The sequence below is a fragment of the Silurus aristotelis genome (genome assembly GCF_946808225.1).
Source record: "Silurus aristotelis genome assembly, chromosome: 14".
NCBI classification, from domain to species: Eukaryota; Metazoa; Chordata; class Actinopteri; order Siluriformes; family Siluridae; genus Silurus; species Silurus aristotelis.
The window spans coordinates 8,861,988-8,886,468 of record NC_139587.1 but is presented as its reverse complement, the minus strand read 5'-3'; the positions used below and the strand labels follow the sequence as shown (position 1 = coordinate 8,886,468).

General features: G+C 37.3%; 3 protein-coding genes across 4 annotated transcripts in view; 1 reads left to right on the top strand and 2 right to left on the bottom strand.

Moving 5' to 3' along the window:
• Positions 1-1,504, bottom strand: part of abcb7 (ATP-binding cassette, sub-family B (MDR/TAP), member 7) — a 36,413-nt gene extending 34,909 nt beyond the window's left edge. The window contains exon 1 of the mRNA XM_083560283.1: positions 1,092-1,504. Within this exon, the coding sequence (XP_083416409.1) occupies positions 1,092-1,247 (156 nt within the window). The 5' untranslated portion in view covers positions 1,248-1,504. The remainder of the gene's footprint in view (positions 1-1,091) is intronic.
• A 1,471-nt stretch (positions 1,505-2,975) lies between these two features.
• Positions 2,976-24,481, top strand: part of LOC310736696 (uracil phosphoribosyltransferase homolog) — a 31,598-nt gene continuing 10,092 nt past the window's right edge. Inside the window, exons 1-7 of one of the 2 annotated variants that reach the window (XM_083560463.1) lie at positions 2,976-3,360; positions 3,444-3,486; positions 5,239-5,308; positions 7,395-7,457; positions 7,562-7,723; positions 10,608-10,706; positions 10,796-10,914. In XM_083560463.1, coding sequence (XP_083416589.1) covers positions 3,152-3,360; positions 3,444-3,486; positions 5,239-5,308; positions 7,395-7,457; positions 7,562-7,723; positions 10,608-10,706; positions 10,796-10,902 — 753 coding nt within the window. In that variant the 5' untranslated portion in view covers positions 2,976-3,151 and the 3' untranslated portion in view covers positions 10,903-10,914. Of the gene's footprint in view, positions 3,361-3,443; positions 3,487-5,238; positions 5,309-7,394; positions 7,458-7,561; positions 7,724-10,607; positions 10,707-10,795; positions 11,721-24,481 lie in introns of those variants that run through there. The other variant, XM_083560462.1, reaches the window with a different exon arrangement.
• zdhhc15b (zDHHC palmitoyltransferase 15b) lies at positions 15,686-23,050 on the bottom strand. Its single transcript, XM_083560435.1, has 12 exons — positions 22,857-23,050; positions 22,484-22,510; positions 22,242-22,336; positions 22,034-22,154; positions 21,692-21,761; positions 21,538-21,570; positions 20,114-20,234; positions 19,654-19,786; positions 19,115-19,241; positions 18,901-19,010; positions 16,965-17,035; positions 15,686-16,866 (listed from the first exon to the last, which is right to left on the bottom strand). Exons 1-11 carry the CDS (start codon positions 22,972-22,974, stop codon positions 16,986-16,988), a joined length of 1,005 nt encoding a protein of 334 aa, XP_083416561.1. The 5' UTR covers positions 22,975-23,050; the 3' UTR covers positions 15,686-16,866; positions 16,965-16,985.

The window sequence follows — 24,481 nt, the reverse complement described above, 5'->3', positions numbered from 1 at the left end:
TTGAGAAAAGAAAAAAAAGTCAGAATTGAGGAAAAAAAAAAGGAAGTCAGAATTAAGAGTAAGAAAAAGTCAGAATTGAGAAAAAAAAAAGTCTGAATTAAGAGGAAATAAAGTCAGAATTGAAAGGGAAAAAAGTCACAATTAAGAGAAGAGGAAAAAAGTCAGAAGGAGAGAAAAAAAATCTGAATCAAAAAGGAAAAAGACAGAATTGAGAGAAAATTTGCGAGGAAATTGCGAGGAAAAAAGGCGTAATTGTGGTGGTGGTGAAAACGGGCTTCCATAGGCCAAAGAAAATGACAGTTTCCAAAGTTTGCGATCATTTCAAACTAAAACATAAAGAAAACACTGTACACTGAATGGGTTTAGTTTTCAGATATTTTTGTATAAAATTTCTGCAATTAAATGTTCATTTTATTTCAATGGAAACATGTGACATGTTCATTTTAAGAGACCTGTCTTATTTTCTATTGTATATTTAGCATTGCTCTTTAATAACAATAACAATCGTTGGAATAATTGTTCGAGTACTCGATTACTAAAATAATCGATAGCTACAGCCCTAACATGATACTTACAAAAACCTGAAGCCTGAACGACTCCATATTAAGTTTATAGTTTATATGTCTGTATATTCTTTTATATACAGAGAAATTACTCCACATTTGCATAAGGAGTAGAAAGGTGTTTGGAGAAATGTCCCCAGTAGACAATTTGTTTACATTGAAATCTTTAATTAAACTTTTTATAGGACGGGACGGAAATTATATACATGAGTATTAAATGTATTAATACTGTACTCAAATATCGTGATTCTCAGTGTTATTTCTCACAATACAACATGGTCATAGGTCGTAAAGTCACTTTCAAGCGTAAGTGAAGTAGTTTTTATTTCCCTCTCACAAACAACAACTGAATGCTTATTTGAATATTATATATATTCTATATATATAAGTTTATGCAAACCATTAGAACTGTAGCTACAGATAAGAGGCGATGTTAGCCTAGTTAGCTCGTCCGTCCTTGTTGTTACTTAGTTAGCCGCTAGCTCCATTAGGTTGACACACAAGTCTGACACTTCATTTTAAATGTACCTCATAAGCGCTCCTCGGTTTCTTTCGGAGTTCTGCAGCACCGTTTTTGTTATTAGAGCTCCAAACGTGATAAGAGCTCGACCGCTGAAGCAGAAGAGCTAAGTTTCTTCTCTGCATGTGAAAGCCGCACCATACCGGGACCAAGAGCGGCGCCATGATGGTGACTGTGGTCACGTGATCGCGCGGAAGTCACCTCAAAGTTTGCGCACACCGGTTGCGCATGTCGGTGCGCTATTCCCTATTTTTATTACCATTTTTTGGAAATTACACTAAAAGAACATATATAACACACTCCTACTAGTTTAAAGTGCAGTTTTTCACTGTTCTCATTTTAGGTTTCGGTTATAAGAAACATTTAAGCACGTTTTACTGAATAGTGCACCTCAATAGTGATAAAACTATAATGAATGGACATTCGGTGCCACCCATATGTGGTTCCCTTTTAAGTCTGGTTCCTCTCAAGGTTTCCTCCAAAGTTTTCCTCACCAGTCACCACTGGCTCGTTAATTAGGAATAAACTCAAATGTATAAGGAACAAACTTACAGCCAGTAAACGTATTCATTCTTTTTACAACTTTATAACCTATTATCTCTGTAAAGCTGCTTTGAGACAATGTCCTTTGTTAAAAGTGCTATAAAAAAATGAAATAAAACCATGCTTTAGACTTGAGCTGGTGTATATTACTGGGTTTAGGGGTTTAACAGGGAGGTGGTAGCTCAGCGATTGAGGTTATGGGTTACTGATAGGAAGGTCAGGGCTTCAAGTCCCTATAAGCTGCCACTCTTGGGCCCTTGAGCAAGGCCCTTAACTGGCTGTGCTTCAGAGGTGCTATATCATGGCTAACCCTAGGATCCAAGTTACTAACATTGCTGGGATATGCAAAGAAAGAATTTCACTGTGCCGTAATGTACATGTGACGAGTAAAAAGCACCTTTATCAGGACCTGGAAGGGAATGTTGTGGCCTAATCATTATCAACAGTAACAAATCCAACAACAAAGTTAAAATACCAAGTAAAAGAAATAAATTAAGTTCATGATCCATGGTTGTGGTGTCTAAGAAGGCTTTTTTTTCCAGCCAGGCAGTTCCATGGAAATACCCCCAAAAACAGTCAACCCACGGTCTTGATAAACACTCTTATGCAAATTAAAAATGACTTTTTAAACATTTCTTTATGCGGCATCATTTTCCTGAAACACTCTTTTTCAGGTACTTTTCATAATGATGGCAGAACTGATTCATTATTATTTTCTAGAAAGTAGAATGTAATTTACTTATGGCTGCTTCATGACCCTCTTCAACTCTTGGCTATCTGTTGTTTTGGAACATTTATTATTATTGAACAATCAGCCCTCAAAAACAAGATATGTTGTGCTCATTGCTGCTCTGAGTGTGTGCTTATTCTAATCCCACATTAAGCACCACTTTGTGGGTACCAGAAAAATACATTTTATGAAACACAGAAAAAATGATTAAAAGGTAAAAAGCACCACAGGAAAGCATTAAATGCATATATTCTAACTATATCACTATGCGTTTTTTTGTTTGTTTGTTGTTTTACAATATGTTACAATCTTGTTTCATCGATTTTAATGTTATTAAGTCACGAGAATAAACGGTGCGTTGAAGAAAGTCAACTATCGCACACGTCTGCGCATAACCCCGTGTCAAAAATCACGCTAAATTAATGTATGTGTTAACAGTAAAAAAAAAAAAAAAAGAGCATTCGGGCAGATTTTTAGACATATATAAATAACGATATCGCGAGGGGAAAATTGGTGTAACAAGACACTTCTTTTCAAACTATTCAATACATTTAGAAAATGCAAAAATATAACGCAACTTTAGCGCTCAACTGTTAAGGATGTGACGTTTCGGTTTGTCCAAAACACATCATGTAGGGCAGATCGTGCGGTCACGTGTTGCCGCTGTGTGAGAAGACACGTTGTCTCTTCGTGCATTTTCTGTTTAGATTTCTTCTCTAATATGAGTCTCATATGATCCTATTAACTATCGCACGTTTCATAGGCAGCTTATTTTTAGACACTGCGTGACACAGCATGCCTTGCCATAATCAAGAGGGTGCACGTGGTAGTAACTGTGAACAGAATACAATGAAGCAGGTGCGTTTTGCCAATGGCGAGAGTTCTGACAGCGAGGCGTTGGAGAAAAATGGTGAAGCTGCAGTAAACAGCGACCCCCTGATCCAGCTGAAGCTTCTATCCCTCACTGACCAAATCCGTGAACTACAGACCATAATCAGGGACAAGTGAGCTTGAACCGTGTCCTGTATCATATATGACCTAAAACTAACACGTGTACAACTTTAACATTTCAATGTCTTTCCCATAGAACCACAAGCAGAGGAGAATTTGTGTTCTGTGCTGACAGACTGGTAAGGCTCAGAATCAAGCATGTACAAAATCTCACCCAATACCACAATAACTCATCCCCATGAAAGTTCCCATAAGTGCTGAAATAGTCATGTTTAAGCACAAGCAAATCAGTAGCTCAGATTTTACATATACTGTGTCTATTTGCATGCAGTCCATTCCAAAGGGCAAAAGGTACATGTAAGGGTAAAGAATAACACAAAGGTCTATAAACATTGATTTATTCCTTTTTTTTTTAAAGGAAATTGGTTTTTAAGGTTTACTGAGCATCTTGGAGAAGAATCTGCAACTCTCACAACTTCACACTTGTGTCTTTTCTAATGTCCAAAGAATGTTTTTTCTAACAAGTTGTATTGGTTTGTTTTGTGTTTTTTTACTGCCTGATAATTCAGCAGTCATATCATTTAGGAAAACAAATTGCAGGGTAGTGTATGTTATTCCCATCATTTCAGGTTCATGGATGTGGTGAGGGAAGACATGCAGGTAGTTGGTGTGAAAAAGGCAGATGTAGAGGACAGGGGGGGTATGGAGACAGATGATCCACTGTGGCGACCCCTAATAGGAGCAGCCGAAAGAAGAAAAAGATTTGTTACACAGAAATATTTTATTGCTGTTAAGGGAAAATGATCCACAACCAATTGGAATTTTGATTATTTTTAGTTATGTGCTTTATTCCTTTTATGTCACACCACTAGCCCAGTATACCCCATTACACCCTCCTTCATTCATTTTATTTAAATAACAGTGGTCTTTACTAACTTATAAACAAAATGTTTAAACTCACATAACATTTAAAAGCAAACAAGTAGTCATCTTTTTTATCCTAAAAAAGTCAACAACATTTAGACTTCGACGACTACTTCTTTCGGCTTCTCCCATTAGGGGTCGCCACAGGGGATCATTCATCTCCTTACCACTCTGTCCTCTACGTCTGCCTCTTTTAAACCAACTACCCGCATGTCTTCCCTCACCACATCCATAAACCTCCTCTTTGGTCTTCCTCTTTCCCTCCTTCCTGGCGGCTCCATCCTCAGCATTCTTCTACCGATATACCCCATGTCCCTCCTCTGCACATTTACAAACCATCTCAATCAGGCCTCTCTTACTTTGTCCTCAAAAACGTCCTACATGCGCTGTCCCTCTAATAAACTCATTTCTAATCTTGTCCATCCTCATTACTCCCAACGAAAACCTCAACATCTTCAGCTCTGCTACCTCCAGCTCCGCCTCCTGTCTTTTACTTAATGCCACTGTCTCTAATCCATACAACATCGCAGGTCTCACCACAGTCCTATAAACTTTCCCTTTCATTCTTGCAGATACTCTTCTATCACAAATCACTCCTGTTATCACTCTTCTCCACCCTGCCTGCACTCTTCACTTCTCTAACACACTCTCTATTACTTTCACCCTCACCACGTCTTCTTCCTGCAACCGTGCATACCTCCACCTCTCCAGGCTCTTCTCAACCTGCTCCCTACTCTCAGCACAAATAACAATATCATCCGCAAACATCATAGTCCACGGTGACTCCTGTCTGACCTCGTCTGTCAACCTGTACCATCAAACCAGTAGAAAATGGAAGAAAAAAAGACATAATTTGGAACAATGTAGAATTTAAATTTTTGTTAAATCACACAGATTTTCCTTTACATAAGAGTTTACTCGACCTAAACCAGTGATTTAAATGAAGGGCTTAAAAGTGTTGTGATTTGCCATTGCACTAAGACATACATGTTTACTCTTGTTCTTAGATTAGGCTTGTAGTTGAAGAGGGACTAAATCAATTGCCTTATACTGAGTGCACAGTGACAACACCCACAGGTAAGTGCATTCATTTTCATTTCCTAATTAGACAGCTTAAGTCTATTCATTCCAATAATAATATCCAATAATTCCATCTTTTCTTTCCTGTGGTCATACTGGAATAGCCTTTTAGTGCCAAAGGAATTAACAATTGTAATAATAACTCATTTAGCTCGACTGTAGGAAGGAAGGTACAGAAGGTCATTTGTACTAAAAGTTTCCCTGTCACTGTTCACTACACTGCTCTGCGTCTTATAAGCTCATTGAACCATATATGAAATTAAATATCTACTATTCATAGCCATATGTGCTGCTGTTTTTTTTTCCACTTTACATGTTTCCACTTCACTACCACTTTTCATTTACTTTAAGTCTGCTCTTGGGTCAGGAAAGTTTAAAACCCTACTGCACTCTTTCTTTCATTTATAATGTTAATTTATGTTTAGTATCTGTCTGTCTGTCTACAAATGCACAACAAAAAAAATCACATCATCATGACCTCAAAAGAGAACTTGCATGTTGCTGATTTGGCACACCATATGACTATATGACACACAGGAAGCTGAAGCACACTTTTCCATTTTGTCATTTATTCTGCTCAGCAAAAATAATGTTATATTCCTTATATGAAAAATTCCTTATTGCCAGATTATATCAATGTCCTTGATATAAAATAAAAAGCAGTGTATTCATTTAGACTCCTGTTTCCTTTAACTGCAAATGTGCTCCAGCTCGACCTCGGGTTGCCAGTTACTCTGACACAAACTATACCCAGTCGGCAGCAGGGATTTGATAAGACCTTGCTTGAGTTTATGTTGATGTTTCTGATTATGTATTTTTACATTTGTCGTGTATTCTGGTATTGTATGAGGAAGTCAGGTGTGTCAGAGAAGTATGTGAGGGTGGTGCAGGACATGTATGAGGACAGTGTGACAGCAGTGAAGTGTGTAGTAGGAATGACAGACTGGTTCAAGGTGAAGGTTGGACTGCATCAAGGATCGGCCCTGAGCCCTTTCCTGTTTGCAGTGGTGATGGACAGGTTGACGGACGAGGTCAGACAGGAGTCTCCCTGGACTATGATGTTTGCAGATGATATTGTGATTTGTGGTGAGAGTAGTGAGCAGGTTAAGAAAAGCCTGGAGAGGTGGAGATATGCGCTGGAGAGAAGGGGAATGAAAGTCAGTGGGAGTCAGACAGAGTATGTGTGTGTAAATGAGAGGGAGGGCAGTGGAGTGGTGTGGTTGCAGAGAGAAAAGGTGGAAAAGGTGGAGGAGTTCAGGTACCTGGGGTCAACAGTGCAAAGTAATAGATAGTGTGTTAGGGAAGTAAAAAAAATAATAAAAGAGTGCAGGGTGGAGTGGGTGGAGAAGAATGACAGGAGTGATTTGTGATGGTAGGGTATCTGCAAGAATGAAAGGAAAAGTTTATAGGACTGTGGTGAGACCTGCAATGTTGTATGGATTAGAGACAGTGGCATTGAGTAAAAGACAGGAGGTGGAGCTGGAGGTAGCAGAGCTAAAGATGTTAAGGTTTTCGTTGGGAGTGACGAGGATGGACAAGGCTAGAAATGAGTTTATTAGAGGGACAGCCCATGTAGGACGTTTTGGTGACAAGGTGAGGGAGGCGAGATTGACATGGTTTGGACATGTGCAGCAGAGGAGGGACATGAGTTATATTGGTAAAAGAATGCTGAGGCTGGAGCCGCCAGGTAGGAGGAAAAGGAGGAGGTTCATGGATGTGGTGAGGGAAAACATGCAGGTAGTTGGTGTGAAAGAGGCAGATGTAGAGGACAGGGTGGGATGGAGACGGATGATCCGCTGTGGTGACCCCTAATGGGACCAGCCGAAAGAAGAAGTAGAAGACATTTGTCGTGTATTCGATTTGATCTTGTTTTTCATTTGTTGTTGTAGTTTTGATTTTGCTGTTGTGTTTATGATCTGTTCCTGTGTCTTTTCTCTTGTGGTTACAATGTTTTTTTTTTGTTAAATTTGTTGACCTTCAATTTTCTTCTTTTTTGATTTGTTATTTTGTGATTGTGGACTACTGTAAATATTCGTTGCTATGTAAGTTTGTATGAGTAATTCATTTCTATACTCATTTCCAGGACAGAAGTATGAAGGTGTCAGATTTAAAAGAGGCAATTGTGGCGTCAGTATAATGAGAAGTGGTCTGTTTCATTTGACTTTTTCATAATAGTATCTTTATATTTAAAAGCAAACCTGTATTGCAAATTTTATTGTGAAAATGCATGCATTTGTTGGCCCTGAACAGGTGAAGCAATGGAGCAAGGACTAAGGGACTGCTGCCGATCGATCCGCATCGGCAAGATTCTTATACAGAGTGATGAGGAGACGCTGAAGGCTAAAGTATACTATGCAAAATTCCCACCAGATATTTACAGACGCAGAATCCTGCTTATGTATCCTATCCTGAGTAAGTGCTAAAAGAATCCATATTGATTGTAGACAAAAAAAACCCCATCAAAGTATATTACTGGTGTGTTAAAAAATTTGAGAAAACCTGATTTCGAGCCATGTGTGGTTCTTCTCCAAAGTGTTACCACAAAGTTGGACACAATTGTATCTTTGGATGCGAAATCATTGCTTTTTCTTCACTTGAACTAGGTGATCCAATCCTGTTCCAGCATGACAATGCACATGTGCACAAAGTGATCTCCATGAGCATGTAGTTTCTATGGGTTGGAGTGGGAGAGCTTAAGTGGCCTGCTATAGAGCTCTGATTTCAACCATAATGAATATCTTTGGGATTAATTTGATGGCAGACTGCACCCCAGGTCTACTAACCTACACCTACTACCTACAACTTTACTAAAGAACTTGTGGTTGAATGAGCCCATCCTCCACATTCCCACTCTAAAATCATCTTCCCTGGGAACATCTTTCCAGAAGAGTGGAGGTTATTTTAACAGCAAATGGGGATTAAATGTGAAATTGGATGTACAAATTGAATGGCCAAGTTTACATACTGTCATCATTTTTAACAAAAAACTTTACAAAGAATATATTATTGACTGTATACACTGCAGTTTTACTTAATGTTCTAGCAATTTGTCCATGTTTCCAGAGTACAGCGACAGAGATATCCAGTAGGGTTTTCCCAGGTTTCCACAGATATTTTGTCCATCATGTGCATACAAACACCTGCATTTTCCACGACTATACAGTTAAAATCCCAGAGCACTATCCACTTTGTTTGAGCTGACCTTTGCATCTTGTACCACGTTTCCAGCTTGTTCAGCCACCCAGGATAATTATGGGTCTCACAAGTAAATTATACAGGCACTGCCAATTAGGCGCAAAGTGCTGAATAGCACAAGGACGGGCCCTAGAAATAGCAGCGTAATGGGTGGTTTATGTCGGACGTTAATACACTTAACCATTGTGCGCTGCTCAAAGTCAAATGCCACAATGAATAATGTCTTCATCGGTGCTCGTCATTCATTTCCTGGGATGGTTGGAACATATATTTACCATGTACTCATTGTCCTGCTGTTGATGTCATCAGATTAATGTGGAGAGTTTTGGAGAGAGAAACACAAATTGTTTAGACACTACTGTGTTATTCAATTCACTTCGATTAACATTATACATTTAGCAGGTAATTTTTCAAAAGTCACTACAGAAGAAGATACAAAATCAAGAAGCTGTTAGACAAATAGACAAACTCCATATTTAAAATTTTAATTTAAATATCTGGTGAATATCTGGTGAAGCTTTGCATTCTTTGAATCTTCTCAACTTGCTTTATTAAGGAGCTTCGCACAAAGAAACGTTGGCTAAGTTGCCTGAAGCTTTTACCCAAAGTAATTTACAACTGAGACACCATTCAACTGATGGAGGGTGAAGGGTTTTGCTGAAGGCCCTAACGCCACTAAATTTTTAATACAGGACCTTCTGATTGTAACGCAAGACCTTAGTCAGTCAGGCACCACTTTTAAATACTGTATATCTCACTGAAAACAACGAAGAAATGTTTTTAGTTGCTATCTCAACTAGACTATGATTTCTGCAGAGATCACTTTAGTTTAAAATTGAGCTAGTACACATAGTTAGTCTGCTAAACGTGTGAAGTATAAGCCTGCTGTAAAAGTATGACTTTCCTCACCCCGTGAACATTACGCTTAAATCAAGTTGTTGATTTCATGCCACACAAACAACATAAATAGTTTCATTTTGCCAAGCAATCACATGTACCGTACAGTCAAAGGGGAAGGAAAGTGCACGTTGCTTGAAACTAGTTTTCATTTGTCAGTAGCAATTTTGTGGTTTTCCCCAAATTCTGTAAACTAACAAATAACACAATTTATTTTGCATCAACTCAATTTACAGTCATTTTCCTAAAAATTCCGTACACACATTCTATTTGTACAACCGATAGGAAAGTAATTGATTGCCAGGTGTTATTTATAAAATGGACAAGATTATTAATGAAATGCACAAGAACTGCATTAATCACCAAGAAGTGTGAATATCTCTATAAATAAACACATTCGGTGTTCCGGAGCACTCGGATATTTGTGTACATCATACCAAGAAGAAAGTACATCAGCCATGACCTCAGAGAAGTAATTGTTGAGGTTATAAGGCCATTTCCAAACAACATGTAATTCATCATTGTATAATGATGAATTACATGTTGTTCATCATTGTATAATGAGAAGGATTATATACCAAAAAACAAAACCTTTTGGACTTAGTCATAACGCACAGCACCTACAGCATAGTTTATCGCCACAAACACCTGTCAACTGCCAGGCATGGTGGTGTGAGGATGATTTGGGCTTGTTTTCAGCAACAGGAAATGTTTAGTCATTGAGAAAATATTAAACTCTATTTTATACCAGAAAATCTTTCAGACAAATCAAATTTAGAATGGCTTAAGAAGAAACAAGTTGCTGGAAAGTTGGCCTGAACCCAGTGAGATGCTTTTTTGGAATTGTAAGAGATCTGTTTTCTAAAAGAATGCCATCTAACATCAATACACTGAGACAACGTTGTGAAGAAGATAGGACAGAAATGTATTCTGAACCACGTGACTGACTGATTCTTATCATCTCAGTTGTCATTTTACGTATAAAAACATAAAATTAAATGTGCATATTATTAACAAACCAGTAATAATATACAGTCTCAAATTCTTTTTCACATCTCTTTATTTCTAATTAAATGAGGTAACGGTGAAGAGATCCTTTTGGGGACAAAATTTTATTATTGTAATCTTACATAGGAGTTTTTAAATATTAGTGTAATTGATGTGAATGTGAAATATGACCCATCTTAACAATGCTGCCCCGTAGGTAGTGGAAATGCTGTCATAGAAGCAGTCCGAGTGCTGATGGATCACGGTGTCCAGACTTCGCATATCATTCTCCTGAGCCTTTTCTCCACCCCTCATGGTAAAATAGCATTTAAAAAGCACAACGCTTTCAAACAACAAACAAATACTTTTTTGGGATTTTGACTGTGTCTTATTTTGTTCTTTTAGGGGTTAAGTCCATAGTTCAAGAGTTTCCAGAAATTACTATCCTGACCACTGAGTTTCATACTGTAGCTCCAACTCACTTTGGACAGAAATACTTTGGGACCGATTGAATTATTATTATTATTATTATTTCTCCCCAGAACCTATAAATCTTTTTTTTTCTCTGTTTGAAGATGGTTTGTGTTATAAATGATTAATTAATGCAGGGTTTCTCAAAGTGTGGTTTGTGAAGTGTAGCAGGGGGCCTGTGATTTTTATTTATGTAGTTGAAGCAGTGGAAAGCACAGTCCACCAAAGCTATTAAAGTTTGACTGTTCATTTGTACTGAATGGGTTTGAGCTTTAATAGCTTTTATTCACTGTATTAAAAAAACGTAATGAAGTGCCAGTGATTGCAAGCGAACTTTAAATGTTTTACTATTTTTCCCCTGTTTACACAGTAGGATACCTATAATTGTCAGAAATATGTGAAAATACCTTTTTTTAAATTTACTCTCTAGTAGCTAGACTCTGGCCTGATGAACTGCCATCAAATAAATAATTTACATAAGTGCATGTGATTGGATACGTAGCAGAGGATCTGCAACAGAAGCTGAGCTGATTCACATTTAACTGCAGCCAGCTAATTGCACAACTCAGTACTGTATTATATACAGCATTTTATACAATATTACTAGGTTCAGTCAGCTGACATTGTTTACTACATTACATTACTGGTATTTGGTTATTCCTGCCATTGCATTCAATTGAAATATTTTTGTTTATGAATCAAACTTCAAGTTGTCAAAAGATCTCCATACATAAGGAATTATGTATGCCATACCATAAGGCTTGTCGTCATCAGTGGACATTTATGGACGTCCACGTTTCAGTTGGTCTGCAACATTTTCCAGTCTTTTTAAATTTGTTAATAAATTTGGAAAGCATGATGTTTGCCGCGTTTTCTGTGAAATCTGTCGCAACCTTTTTTCACGAGAATGATTTCAATACGTTTTTCTTTTAGTAATTCTTAAAGTCTGTTTGAAAATGTCTTTATATACACAGTGAATATATATATATATATATATATATATATATATATATATATATATATATATATTTATTTATTTATTTATTTATTTCACTGTGGGTATGGAAAGTATTCAGACCCCCTTATATTTTTCACTGTTTGTTATAGTGCAGCCATTTGCTAAAATCATTTAAGTTAATTTTTTTCCTCATTAATGTACACATTTCAGTTTTTCTTTTTTAATAAATCTGCAAAAATGTCAACAATTCTGTGTTTTTCTGTCAATATAGGGTGTTATGGGTACATTAATAAGGAAAAGAAATTAACTTGAATGATTTTAGCAAATGGCTGCAATATAACAAATAGTGAAAATTTAAGGGGGTCTGAATACTTTCTGTACCCACTGTATATATCTCCTCACCTTGTCTCCAAAGCGTCCTACATGCGTGGTCCCTCTAATAAGATCATTTCCAATCCTGTCCATCCTCGTCACTCAACATTTTCAGCTCTGCTACCTCCAGCTCCGCCTCCTGTCTTTTACTCAATGCCACTGTCTCTAATCCATACAACATCGCAGGTCTCACCACAGTCCTATAAACTTTCCCTTTCATTCTTGCAGATACCCTACCATCACAAATCACTCCTGTCACTCTTCTCCACCCACTCCACCCTGCCTGCACTCTTTTCTTATCTTCCCTAACACATTCCCCATTACTTTGCACTGTTGACCCCAGGTACCTGAACTCCTCCACCTTCTCCATCTCTTCTCCCTGCAACCACACCACTCCACTGCTCTCCCTCTCATTCACACACGTACTCTGTCTTACTCCTACTGACTTTCATTCCCCTTCTCTCCAGCATGTACCTCCACCTCTCCAGGCTCCTCTCAACCTGCTCCCTACTCTCACCACAAATAACTATCATCTGCAAACATCATACTCCTTGGAGATTCCTGTCTGACCTCGTCCATCACCGCTGCAAACAGGAAAGGGCTCAGAGCTGATCTTTGATGCAGTTCAACCTCCACTTTGAACCAGTCTGTTGTTCCCACTGCACACTTCACTGCTGTCACACTGTCCTCATACATGTCTTGCACCACCTCACATACTTCTCTGACACACCTGACTTTCTCATACAATACCACAACTCCTCTCTCTGCACCTTGTCATACACTTTTTTTAAATCCACAAACACACAATGCAATTCCTTTTGACCTTCTCTATACTTCTCCATCAACATTCTCAAAACAAATAACGTGTCTGTGGTGTTCTTCCTCGGCATGAAACCATACTGTTGCTCACAGATGGTCACCTCTTCTCTCAGCCTGGCTTCCACTACTCTTTCCCATAACTTCATGGTGTGACTGATCAACTTTATTTCCCTGTAGTTACTGCAGGTCTGCACATCTCCCTTATACTTAAAGATCAGTACCAGCACACTCCTTCTCCATTCCTCAGGCGTCCTCTCACCTTCCAAAACTTGTTAAACAATCTTGTTAAAAACTCCACTGCCGTCTCTCCTAAACATCTCCATGCATCTACTGGTATGTCATCGGGTCCTATCGACTTTTCACTCTTCATTCTCTTAATCGCTGCTCTCACTTCCTCCTTACTAATTAGTGTCCAACTTCTCATACAGCTCCTCATATGGCTTGCTCATCAGGAACAAACTTATAAAGAACATCTTATTCATTTTTATCCCCACATTATCTGTGTAAAGCTGTATTGAGACAATGGTCATTGTTAAAAGTGCTAGACAAATAAAAATGAATTGAATATGCCTTTTCCTTGGCTTTCACCACATCCCTCTTTACCTGTTGCCGCATCTCCTTGTACTCCTGCCTACTTTTCCTCATCACTCTGTCGATTCCAATTCTGTATTTGTTGTAATGTATACAACCTTTTGAAAGACATTTTGCTAAAAAAGTGTTCATTTCCTCCACGTAAGGAGATTTTTATGGTGATGCCCTGTGGACGAGGACAGAGTATGATCAGGATAGAAAAAGGATCAAGGTAATTATTGAGAAGAGCTAGAGTTTTATTAATTTTTTTTTTACACAGTGGTAGGTAACATTCACCATTATCAAAGTATGTGTTATTATTAGTATGTGTTATATCATTTATCATTGTCATGTATTATTTTCATTTTTTTGTTATAGTTATTAAACCATTTTAATTGGACATTTAAGTATGGGTTTCATCCAAACACTGCTATCTCAGCATGTAATGTATTCTGCTTATTTAAAGGTCAGGAATAAAAAGCTCCAATAAATCTCCAAAATATTATTAAACACATTTAAATAGCTTACAGAGATGTTTTATGTTCATACAGGTGCATCTCAATAAATTAGAATATCATTAAAAAAAAGTTGATTTATTTTAGTAATTCAATACAAAAAGTGAAACTTAGATTATAAAGATTCATCACACAACTGTTAATTTATTTTAATTTTTATAATTTTGGCTTACATTTAACAAAAACACTCATTCTCTCTCAAAAAATGTGAATACTTCATAAGACCAATAAAAAAAAAAAAAAATTTTAGTGAATTGTTGGCCTTCTGGAAAGTATGTTTATTTACAGTATATGTACTCAAAACTCGGTAGGGGCTTTATTTGCTTTAATTACTGCCTCGATTCGGTGTAGCATGGAGGTGATCGGTCTGTGGCACTGTGAGGTGGTGAAAGCCTTCAGCTCATTTCCATTTTTTGGTCTCTTGTTTCTCATTTTTTTCTTGACAACCTCTTGGTTCAGGTCTGGTGAGTTTGCTGGCTAGTCAAGCACACCAACACCATGGTCATTTAACAAACCTTTGGTTGGGCAGGTGCCAAATCCTACTGGAAAATTAAATCAGCATCTCCATAAAGCTGGTCAGCAGAGGAACTTCCTGGTAGAAGGCTGTGCTTGATAAAACACAGTGGACCAACACCAGCAGATGACATGTCTCCCCAAACCACCACTGACTATACAAACTTTACACTGGACCTCAAGCAACTGGGATTCTGTGCCTTCCCTCTCTTCTTCCAGACTCTGGGGCCTTGATCTCCAAATGAAATGCAACATTTTCTTTCCTTTCATCTGAAAAGACGACTTTGACCCACTGAGCAACAGTCCAGTCCTTTTTGTCCTTTGCCCAGGTAAGACACCTCTGACGTTGTCTCTTGTTCAGCAGTGGTTTGACACAAAGAATGCGTCAGTTGTAGCCCATGGATACGTCTGTGCGTGGTGACTCTTGAAGCACCGACTCCAGCTGCAGTCCACTCTTTGTGAATCTCCCCCATATTCTTGAATAGACTCTGCTTTACCTTTTTCTACCGCATTTTTTCCTTCCATTAAACTTTTCATTAATGTGCTTGGATACAGCACTTTGTGAACAGCAGCTTCTTTAGCAATAACCTTTTGTGTCTTACCCTCCATGTGCAGGGTGTCAATGATCGTCTTCTGGACAACTGTCAAGTCAGCAGTCTTCCCCCATAATTGTGTATTAAGACACCATTTAAAGGCTCAGGAAACCTTTGCAGGTGTTTGGATTTAATTAGCTGAATAAAGTGTGACACCACGAGTCTCCAATATTATATACTAATTTACTGAGTTACTAAATTTTTGGTTTTCATTATCTGTGAGCCATAATCATCTAAATTAAAAGAAATAGACACTTAAAATATATCAGTCTGTGTGATGAATCTATATAATATACGAGTTTCACTTTTTGTATTGAATTACTAAAATAAATCAACTTTTTAATGATATTCTAATTTTATTTGAGATTCACCTGTACACCGTGTTGAGGAGGAACGTTTAAGTTTTATGTTAAACATTTAAGAACCCTTTGTCCCAAAATCCACGACAAATGATTGTCTTTTCAAAAAAATGCCACAGAAGACATTCGGTTCAAACACCACATTTATTCATTGACATGAAATGAAAAATGGTCTGAAATCAGTTTGAAGGTAAATTCTATGCAGCATTTAGAATTTTTTTTTGTTTTAACATATTATGCATTCGAGCCAAAATGTACAATTGGAAAATAAAGGCTTCAAAAAACGGAAGGTCACAAAATATTACATCATCAACATAATGACATAAAGGACCACATGACTAATACAGTTACACATCATGACAGTGTAAAAAAATGTTTCCCCATAATACCAAGAAAAGCTTAAGGCACAAAAGAAGGACAGAATGTTGAGATGGAATACAGTCGGTTATTTTGTTAACAGTGGCACTAATGATTTGAAAGAGACACGGCAGGTCAGTTGCAGCACATTTGTAAATATTTCTGCATTTGTCTGCATCGCGGCTGTGCTGCTTGTTTCTTGCTCTCACCGGAACCAGATCATGACCCTGGAAGTTTGATGAGCTGATTCGGGTGCGATTTAGCTAAATATGTGCCCTGGGATTGGGGAACAATGAGGTGAATCAGACTTTGCCACAAAAAATACCGTTAATTTGTTACAAACCATGTTTTTACTGCATCGAGCTGCATTTAAAGAAATACACAAAATGAAAACATTTGTAATACATCATTAAAAAAAAGGGCAATTTAAATATTTTCTAATAAAAAGTACTACTCACTGCACCACAGTGCTTTTTACAGGAGTCTTTAGAGTTTTCCATGAATATTTAAGGCTTGGAGAGACATCACGCTTGCAGCTGAACTCGGATAAAGTGACCACAGGAAAAAAAAAAAAAAAAAAGCAGGGCAGATATGTGCTTTCGTGCAGCTTTCGTCACCGCTATGACTCCAACTGCCACCGTTAATGGAACCAACACATTAAGATGAAGCTGTGAGCTGAACTGGAACGGAATACGAGATGGAAGGTCGTTACGCTCATCGTTATCTTTCACACACTAGACAAAGCCCTTAGGAACGGTCTGTGATTGTCCTTGGTGATTCTCTAAGAGGACGGAGGATGCTTGTGATGATGGAACAAAAAGAAGAAGGACAAAGCCACTTCCTTTAGCGATTTTACTGTCTGAGGACAGGCTTTTCTGGAAGACTCCAGTATTTGGAATGCTCTCTCTTCATCCAAGATTTGGTGTTAAGTCGCTTCTACAGTGCTTCTCTGGTAAACAGAATAAAAATTTAAAAAACACGAGCCAGTGCAAATATATTCCCTCAATCAGCATCGAATTAATGAGACAACCAGGAGTCTTTACTTACCAAGGAGTGTAGCTTAACCAATTATTTCTCAATAGTCACTCTGACTGAAGAGTCATACTCCACTTCATCATCTGTAAATAAAATGAATAGTAATCAGTAACAAAATAAGACCGTGATTATCCACAAATTATGAAATAATCGGAACATTTAATACTTTTTTATTGTGATCTCGGCTTGTGACATTTAAGATCAGGATTGTTGCTTTGGGGCCCCCGGACCATCCCAAGGTATGCTTTACTGTTACCCTAAACCAGGATTACTTCCATAATAACGTTTGAAGTTCACAGAGAAGCAACCTGAAGCGTGCACATAGTTAAAAAAAAAAATCTAAAATAGAAATGTATTCATTTCATTAATGAGATTATCAAATAATCATATCAATTGCTTTATTTTAATCCAATTGACTGCTTTTATTTTTGCTTCCACTTGAAATAGACCAATTTATTGGCTCATTGCAGCAAGAACTGTTGCCTGAAGAACATTCAAGAACATTCAAGCTGCCAAGTCAAGCTGCTGTAAGGTTTTTTACCACTTAGACTATAGCAACTCCTTCACAGACATAATTTCATAATTTCAAAATCTTCACCATGCTAAGAAATCTAACATTGTCAGGAACGAGGCGAGTGCCGGTCGCAAACGAAGTGCAAATCCGAAAATATGCAAAAAGTCTGAAAACAGACTGAACTAACAGGCCAAAAGAGAAACTGCAAGATCCAAAAAGTAACATCCGGCGACTTTCCAATAAATGCATCAAAAATGTTTTATTTAAATGTGAGATGAACAGCAGTTGATGCCACATGAGTCATTGGGTGAACATGACTGGGGAAGTGGGTCATGTGGCTGGTCATATGGTGGGTTGTGCTGCTGGGAGATAGAAGTTCTACGCAGGTTTCTGGTTGGGGTGCGATATTCTGGGAGTCGTTATGAAAGCAGGTGGCATGGAAAGCACTTTAAGACCAGCTGAATCCTTAGATACAAGTTTGAATTCTTTTCCTCAATCATATCTACCAGGTCTAAATCGTGTTTGATATGGTTTGCATTAAAATATATCACTGCATTTATTTTATATTAATTCTATTTGCTATATAAATATAGAAACTGTTTGCAAAGTTCTTATTTTATTGCCTCAATTTTTGATAGATTGATTTACGATAAATTACTAATTTGAATGTATTTACTTGTTTAGAGCTAATTCATTGTGTACTTATTTCTCATTCCGTTGTGTTTATTGTTGAACAAACAAATACTTCATGATTATGATGTATTCATTTCATGCATTCTTGCATATAAAAGAATGAGAGAATCAAGTTATTGCTCAGGGCTCAAAGCGATGTTCAAAAATCTATCGATGGAAATTTATGTTTTACTCCAAACAATGTGAAATCCATCATTCCACCATAAAAAAAACTGTTTACAAATGGAGAGCCTCCAAGACAGTTTCAGACGCCAGCGTCCCAGCGATTTGGGTCCAGGATCACACCGTTTAATGCACATATACATTAAAGAAAAAAACTGCGCTACATCATGTGACCTCACGTTAAATGTTAGGTTCCTGAAAAAACAATCAGAAAATGTCTAAACTAGTATGGCTTTCATGGAAGGGTAGCTACAAAAAAAAAAGCCACATATCCCCTTCTTGCATATAAAATAAAGCAAGAATCAAGTTCTTGCTCAGGGCCCTCAAAAGCCAGCTCTGCCTGAGATATAATTGGCTGCCATTATTCATTTGTCATCGTCAACCTCTAGAACTAATTGTCTTTTATCTTACTAAAGCATAAAACCCCATTTATTTATCCTTGACGCTTGTTCCCTTTAATAAAAGAGTCACAATTCGAGGGCTCTTTTCAAAAGAAATTGGTTAAACAATCACACTGCCTCTTAAATGATCTGGAATGAAGCAGAGGTCGTTCTTTCAGTTACATGATCACATCCTTACCTGTGCTTTCCCCATCTGATCCATCTTGCCCCCATCGCCTTTCGCTGGCTAGTAAAGGGTTTCGACATTCGTTTAGAGTCCGTAGAGGGAACGAGTGGCCGTCGCCTTGGCTAAACACAAGGATCACTGGTTACATATACCAAAGAAATCCGAAAGCCTGGATACAGTAATTATTTTATGATCTATAACGTGCAAAGTACTGCAGTTTGCTAACCTGGTGAAGACTGGGATAAACCAGAGCTTTTTGTTTTCCCCGAAGACATGCTGAAGGTTCTTGCGGAAACCAATGTTAAAGCCGTTCCTGTCAGGACCGTTTTGAAACACAGGGGCTGAGAAAGCCTCTGGAAAACAGTGAGAGTGTAAAACGAAGAAAAGATGATGAGGTTTTAACATTAAGAGCAGTGTTTTCTATCTGCCTACACTAAAATAAATAAGGGATATAGACACCTGAACATCAGGACCATATGTATCTAAAAAGAACCGCACTACATAAAATAAATCTTTTACAATTATTTAAATAAATAAATTTAAACTTTCATTTAAACTAAAATACATTTCCAGCTAAAATTATGATTATTCTTATATTTACAATAATGCATAATACTATGACAGTTTGTTAATAACTCATTACTTGTACATATTATCTTTATGACTGTTTCAGCTGACACAAGTGCTGTGTGTGCATATTTACTCTACAAATAATATATATAAAAAAAAAAAAAAAAAAAAAAAAAAAAAAAAATGACATCATACCTAGTGTGGATCTGTTCTTAGCCACCAACCAGCAGTGATAGCCGAAGAGGAACATGAGGCTTACAAAGAACATAACGGCCACAAACAGAAGGAACAAGACATGGAACTTAGCATGGCCGTTTGGAAGCTCGCCCTGAAAAGCAAAAATACAAAAATGACTTCATGGACAAAAATATGGTTTCAAGTACTTTAGCTTAATATGCAAATGTTAAATATACACTCGTTTAAACAATTACACCCTTTTTTTAACTCCTTGTTTTAATAATTAGAAATGAGCCTTTTAAAATAACCCTGTGATCTGAATTACAGGCATTGCCGTCAGAAAATTAGGCAACAGATTCGTGAGTAATCAGATCTAAGACCTCAACAGTGCAGAGTTTCATGTTTGACTTTGCACCAAGCGAACGTGTCCAGACAAAGGTCTGTTTGTTAAGAAGACACACTTTATGATGACACTCACCACCCAGAACTTGAGGAAATACTGGAACACAGTTGATGCGATGAAGACACAGTAGAGCATGGAGTAAGACAGAAAGAGAAGGAAGAACTTGTAGTTTGAGAAACCGACGCAGTTGTTCACCCTGAGTGAAAAAAATAAATTAATCAGACACAGCCCATGGGCTTTCAGGCAGAAATGCCATTAAAACAAACTTTATTAAATTAATACTCAATTACTCAAGTCCTTTAACCATTGTAATCAATCATTAAAGAGCACTGAGGATATATATTTAGAGATTAATTTACAAAGATATTTTTTAATGTACAAACAGCGATCTACAGAAATATGTGTTACAAAAAATTGTGTAGTGAACTCAGAAATCATCTGGCAACTGTTTTTTTTTTAATACAGGGACATTTTTTGCCCATGATCACACAGTCATTCAAAGGGGAACAAACAATGTCAGGTGACAAAAATTGTAAAAATAAATAAAATATGCAACAGTTTTCATGTTGCAATTTTTCAGTGCAACAGTTCAACAGAAAATATTGTGATTTTATGGATGGGAATTGCTGATCCCAGCAATTATGGATCAAGATCAGACCGTTTAATGTACATAACTATTGATTGTGTGTGTATATATATATATATATATATATATATATATATATATATATATATATATATATATATATATATATATATATATATATATACACACACACACACACATACATACACACATACATACATACACACCTACATACACACCTACATACACACACACACACACACACACACACACACACACACACACACAGTATCTCACAAAAGTGAGTACACCCCTCACATTTCACCAACCATTTTAGTATCTGCTCAAGGGACAATATTATAGAAATGAAACTTGGATATATTTTAGAGTATATCGGTTTCATTTCTATAGTATTGTCCCTTCAAAAAATATAATAAAATGGTTGTTGAAATGTGAATGGTGTACTTGGTAATCCTTTGGACTGATGAGACCGAAGTAACATGTTTGGTCATCATGTACATTACTATGTTTGGTAAATGTTGCAAAATAATTACATTTCTCCAAAATCATCTGAGAGAATGAAACATTTTCTCTGTTATTGTTGCTAAAGGTGATTCTTCATGTAACTGAATTCTAGAATGCACTTATTTTGTCCAATCTGATTTCTGAATGTTGGTTTACTTTTAGAAAAAAAAATGCCTACGTATTGAAATCTGCTCCATTTTCTTATTTTCGTTTGTCGATGAAAATGTAATTGTTATGCAGGCCCTTATAACTAAAAGCACACAAGCAAAGGAGAATGTGCTTTCTTTTTCTCCCACAGTGACTGCATAATAACAATATGGTGAACTGACAAAGAAAGACAGAATTGATTGACATAATGTACCTACTACTCCTATATGCGTTAACTCACCATGGACAATGATGATCCATTTTCAGGACACACCTACAATAAGGAAATAATCATGTGTCAAACGCTGTACATGTAAAAAAACAAAAAAACAAAGAGATATGCTTTGATAAGCAAACGCCACCTAAGATGGCACAAGGCAGAAAGGGAAACTTACGTTTCACAAACTGAACAGTGGTGGCAGCGGTCTGGCTTTAGTAGCTGACAGTGATCACAGAATCTGATAGCTAAACCCACACGAATATATAGAACAAAATGGCAGTGTTTAAATCAGGTAAATGCATTTACTGCCTTTCTAAATAGCAAACGCATCAATAGATGGACTATACTGCTGTTACTAACACAAACGGACCATTATGTTTACATGCAATGTATTTTCAAGAGTGTAACAACAGAAATAAAAGGGACAGCTATGAAAGACCCCTTTATCTTATCTAGTATTTAATGAGCGAGCCGCACATTTCATGCTGCAAACTCTTCAGGGTCTCGACAATTTTACCTCCTGATTGGGCCCGTGTGGAGATGGGCAGCTTATTCGCGATTTCAATCAAGATCTGCTTCTGAACATCCGGCCTCTCCTCCATCTCATACCTCTCTTTGTCCCTGTAGGAGAGGTGGAACTGAAAGAAGAATACACCAATGTTGAACAAGTCGCAAGGCCAGTTTAATAAAGCAAGTAAATCAAACACACGCCAATCAGTGCCAACCTTTTTAGACGGCGTGGCGACTGGAGTGAAGATAGCCTTCCAGTAGGTCCAACAGAACATCGCAAAACATGCGTGGAAGATCAGAAGGTAAGCCGCTGCAGAGGAACCCAGATCACGTTGCATTATTACAATGACAGCAGGCAAGTATTGATCATTACACAGACTAAACCACTGTGGTCATTTCTAAACTTCCATCAAAGTCTACGATGAGATATGCACTGAAAGAATGAACAATGACTTACCCTTCTCAAATGTGTTATGGAGTGTAACTGCAACACAAATAAAGAAGCCAAGGTTTAACATTGGGTGAGAGTGAGATGTTTAGTGTGCCTGCTGTTCGGTCATATACTCCAGCTCATTCATATGGTTTAACTCCACAAACCAATACAGTTGTACATAACATTGGAAATGAGAAATGTTAACTCTATAAATCATTTGCATTACGTTTAACCTTTTTTTTTTTTCATTATTTATCAGTCTGGTCACCATAAATGTTTAAACCGAAATGGACAATCACTTCCTTGCTCTAAATGTCAACACATACAGTCGACCGAGGACGGTCTCAAGCTAGCTGAGGTTAGCTCGCAGAATTTAAAGAAAAAAAACAACACTTACAGAAACACAGTTCAAACACGTAGGCATAATAAGACCACAGGACCACGGCAGAAATAATGACAACAGGTATCCAGGAAAATATTCTCTGACAGCATCTCAGTCCTCTCGACAAAGCCATAATCAAAGCAATTCGACGATCATGTTCTCTGGCATCTACTGCTAAGCCTCGCCCATGAAACCGGAAGTAGCTCTGCGCTCTGTTGATTGAGACTAAAGTAAACAAACACTCTAGTGGTCTTTAATTTAAATTGCTTGAGGTCCTGTAAATGAATCCAGACTAAAGAAATGAGTGTAGACAACATTTTTATTGGGCATTATAAATAAACACATTATAAATGAATGAATAAATAAATAAAAGGGGGAAAAAAAGGCTAAAGTGTTTTTGTTTCTGCTGAACTGAGATTACAGATCATAAGTAATGAACGCAAACCTCACTGGTTAAAAAAAACTTATATCACATTTTAACTTCACACTTATTGTCTCTACCTAAATAAATATATCTAATGTTTAACATTGTTCTCTTCTACTGTATGCTTTAAGTTGCATTGCTAACATATCATCAGCAATATTATTCAGAAACACAAACAGGCAAAAATACCTTGCTGGTGTTGGAAAAATTAAAAACATTTTGTTAATTTGTACAGTTCCTTTAAGTCCATACAAATGTAAATACATCAAATAAAATATGTAAAGGGCTTGTTATGTTTTCCTAAAATTGACTGTATATTCTGCAATAACTTTATACCTTTAGTCTTTTTTTATTTATTTAGCTTTTTTATTTTTATTATTTAGTCATCTGTCACCAAAACTAATTCCTTGTAAGTGCAAACATACTTGGCAATAAAGCTCTTTATAATTCTGATTCTGAGTGAACACTCATATGTTCATTGTTAGGCTGTGAGGGAGTGCGTGAGAGAACCCGTGTAGATCGCTTGTACTGGGCTTTGAGCTCATTTATTTTCCGTACCCTTACTTTGTGTTCTTAGTGTCTACTTTTAGTTTCAGAATGGCGTTTAATGTTTCAGCTTTTGACAACTGCAACAGACTCTGAGCAAATCAGACACACAGGCCTAGTACAGCTTGATGCAGGAAGAATAAATGTGTATTTTGAAAAACTCGGTTTTCAGCATCAACTTTCCTTCTTTTGAGAATTGCATTGTTTTTCACTGACTGAAAATTTGATCTGTTTGTGCATCGCTCTCTTTCGTCTTCACTGTACGCACAATGGCACATCTGATCGTCATTAGCATCGTAACTGTAGTAGCGATCTGTGGCACCATAGGACCCAAACGGCTCTACTGAGCTCACCTTGATGTGTCAATGTGATTTTATATTAGACAGGAGGTAGAGCTGGAGGTGGCAGAGCTGTAGATGTTGAGATTTTCATTGGTAGAGATGAGGATGGAAATGAGAAAAGTGGAAAAGTTTATTAGAGGGACATCGCATGTAGTACTTTTTGGAGACAAAGTGAGGTAGGCCCGATTGAAATGGTTTGGACATGTGCAGAGGAGGGACATGGGTATATCTGTAGGAGAATGCTGAGGATCATCAGGAAAGAGGAAAAGATGAAGGTCAAGAAAGAGGTTTATGGATGTGGTGAGGGAAGACATGCAGGTAGTTGGTTT

Bases quoted from the DNA above. Each gene is read 5' to 3' on its own strand.
- zdhhc15b (XM_083560435.1), bottom strand. From the start codon at position 22,974: ATGGCTTTGTCGAGAGGACTGAGATGCTGTCAGAGAATATTTTCCTGG. The intron at 21,571-21,691 runs GTAAGTTTCCCT...TCCTTATTGTAG, and splicing joins CACTGTTCAGTTTGTGAAAC to GTGTGTCCTGAAAATGGATC. The intron at 19,242-19,653 runs GTATGATGTCAT...ACTGTTTTCCAG, and splicing joins TAAGAACAGATCCACACTAG to AGGCTTTCTCAGCCCCTGTG.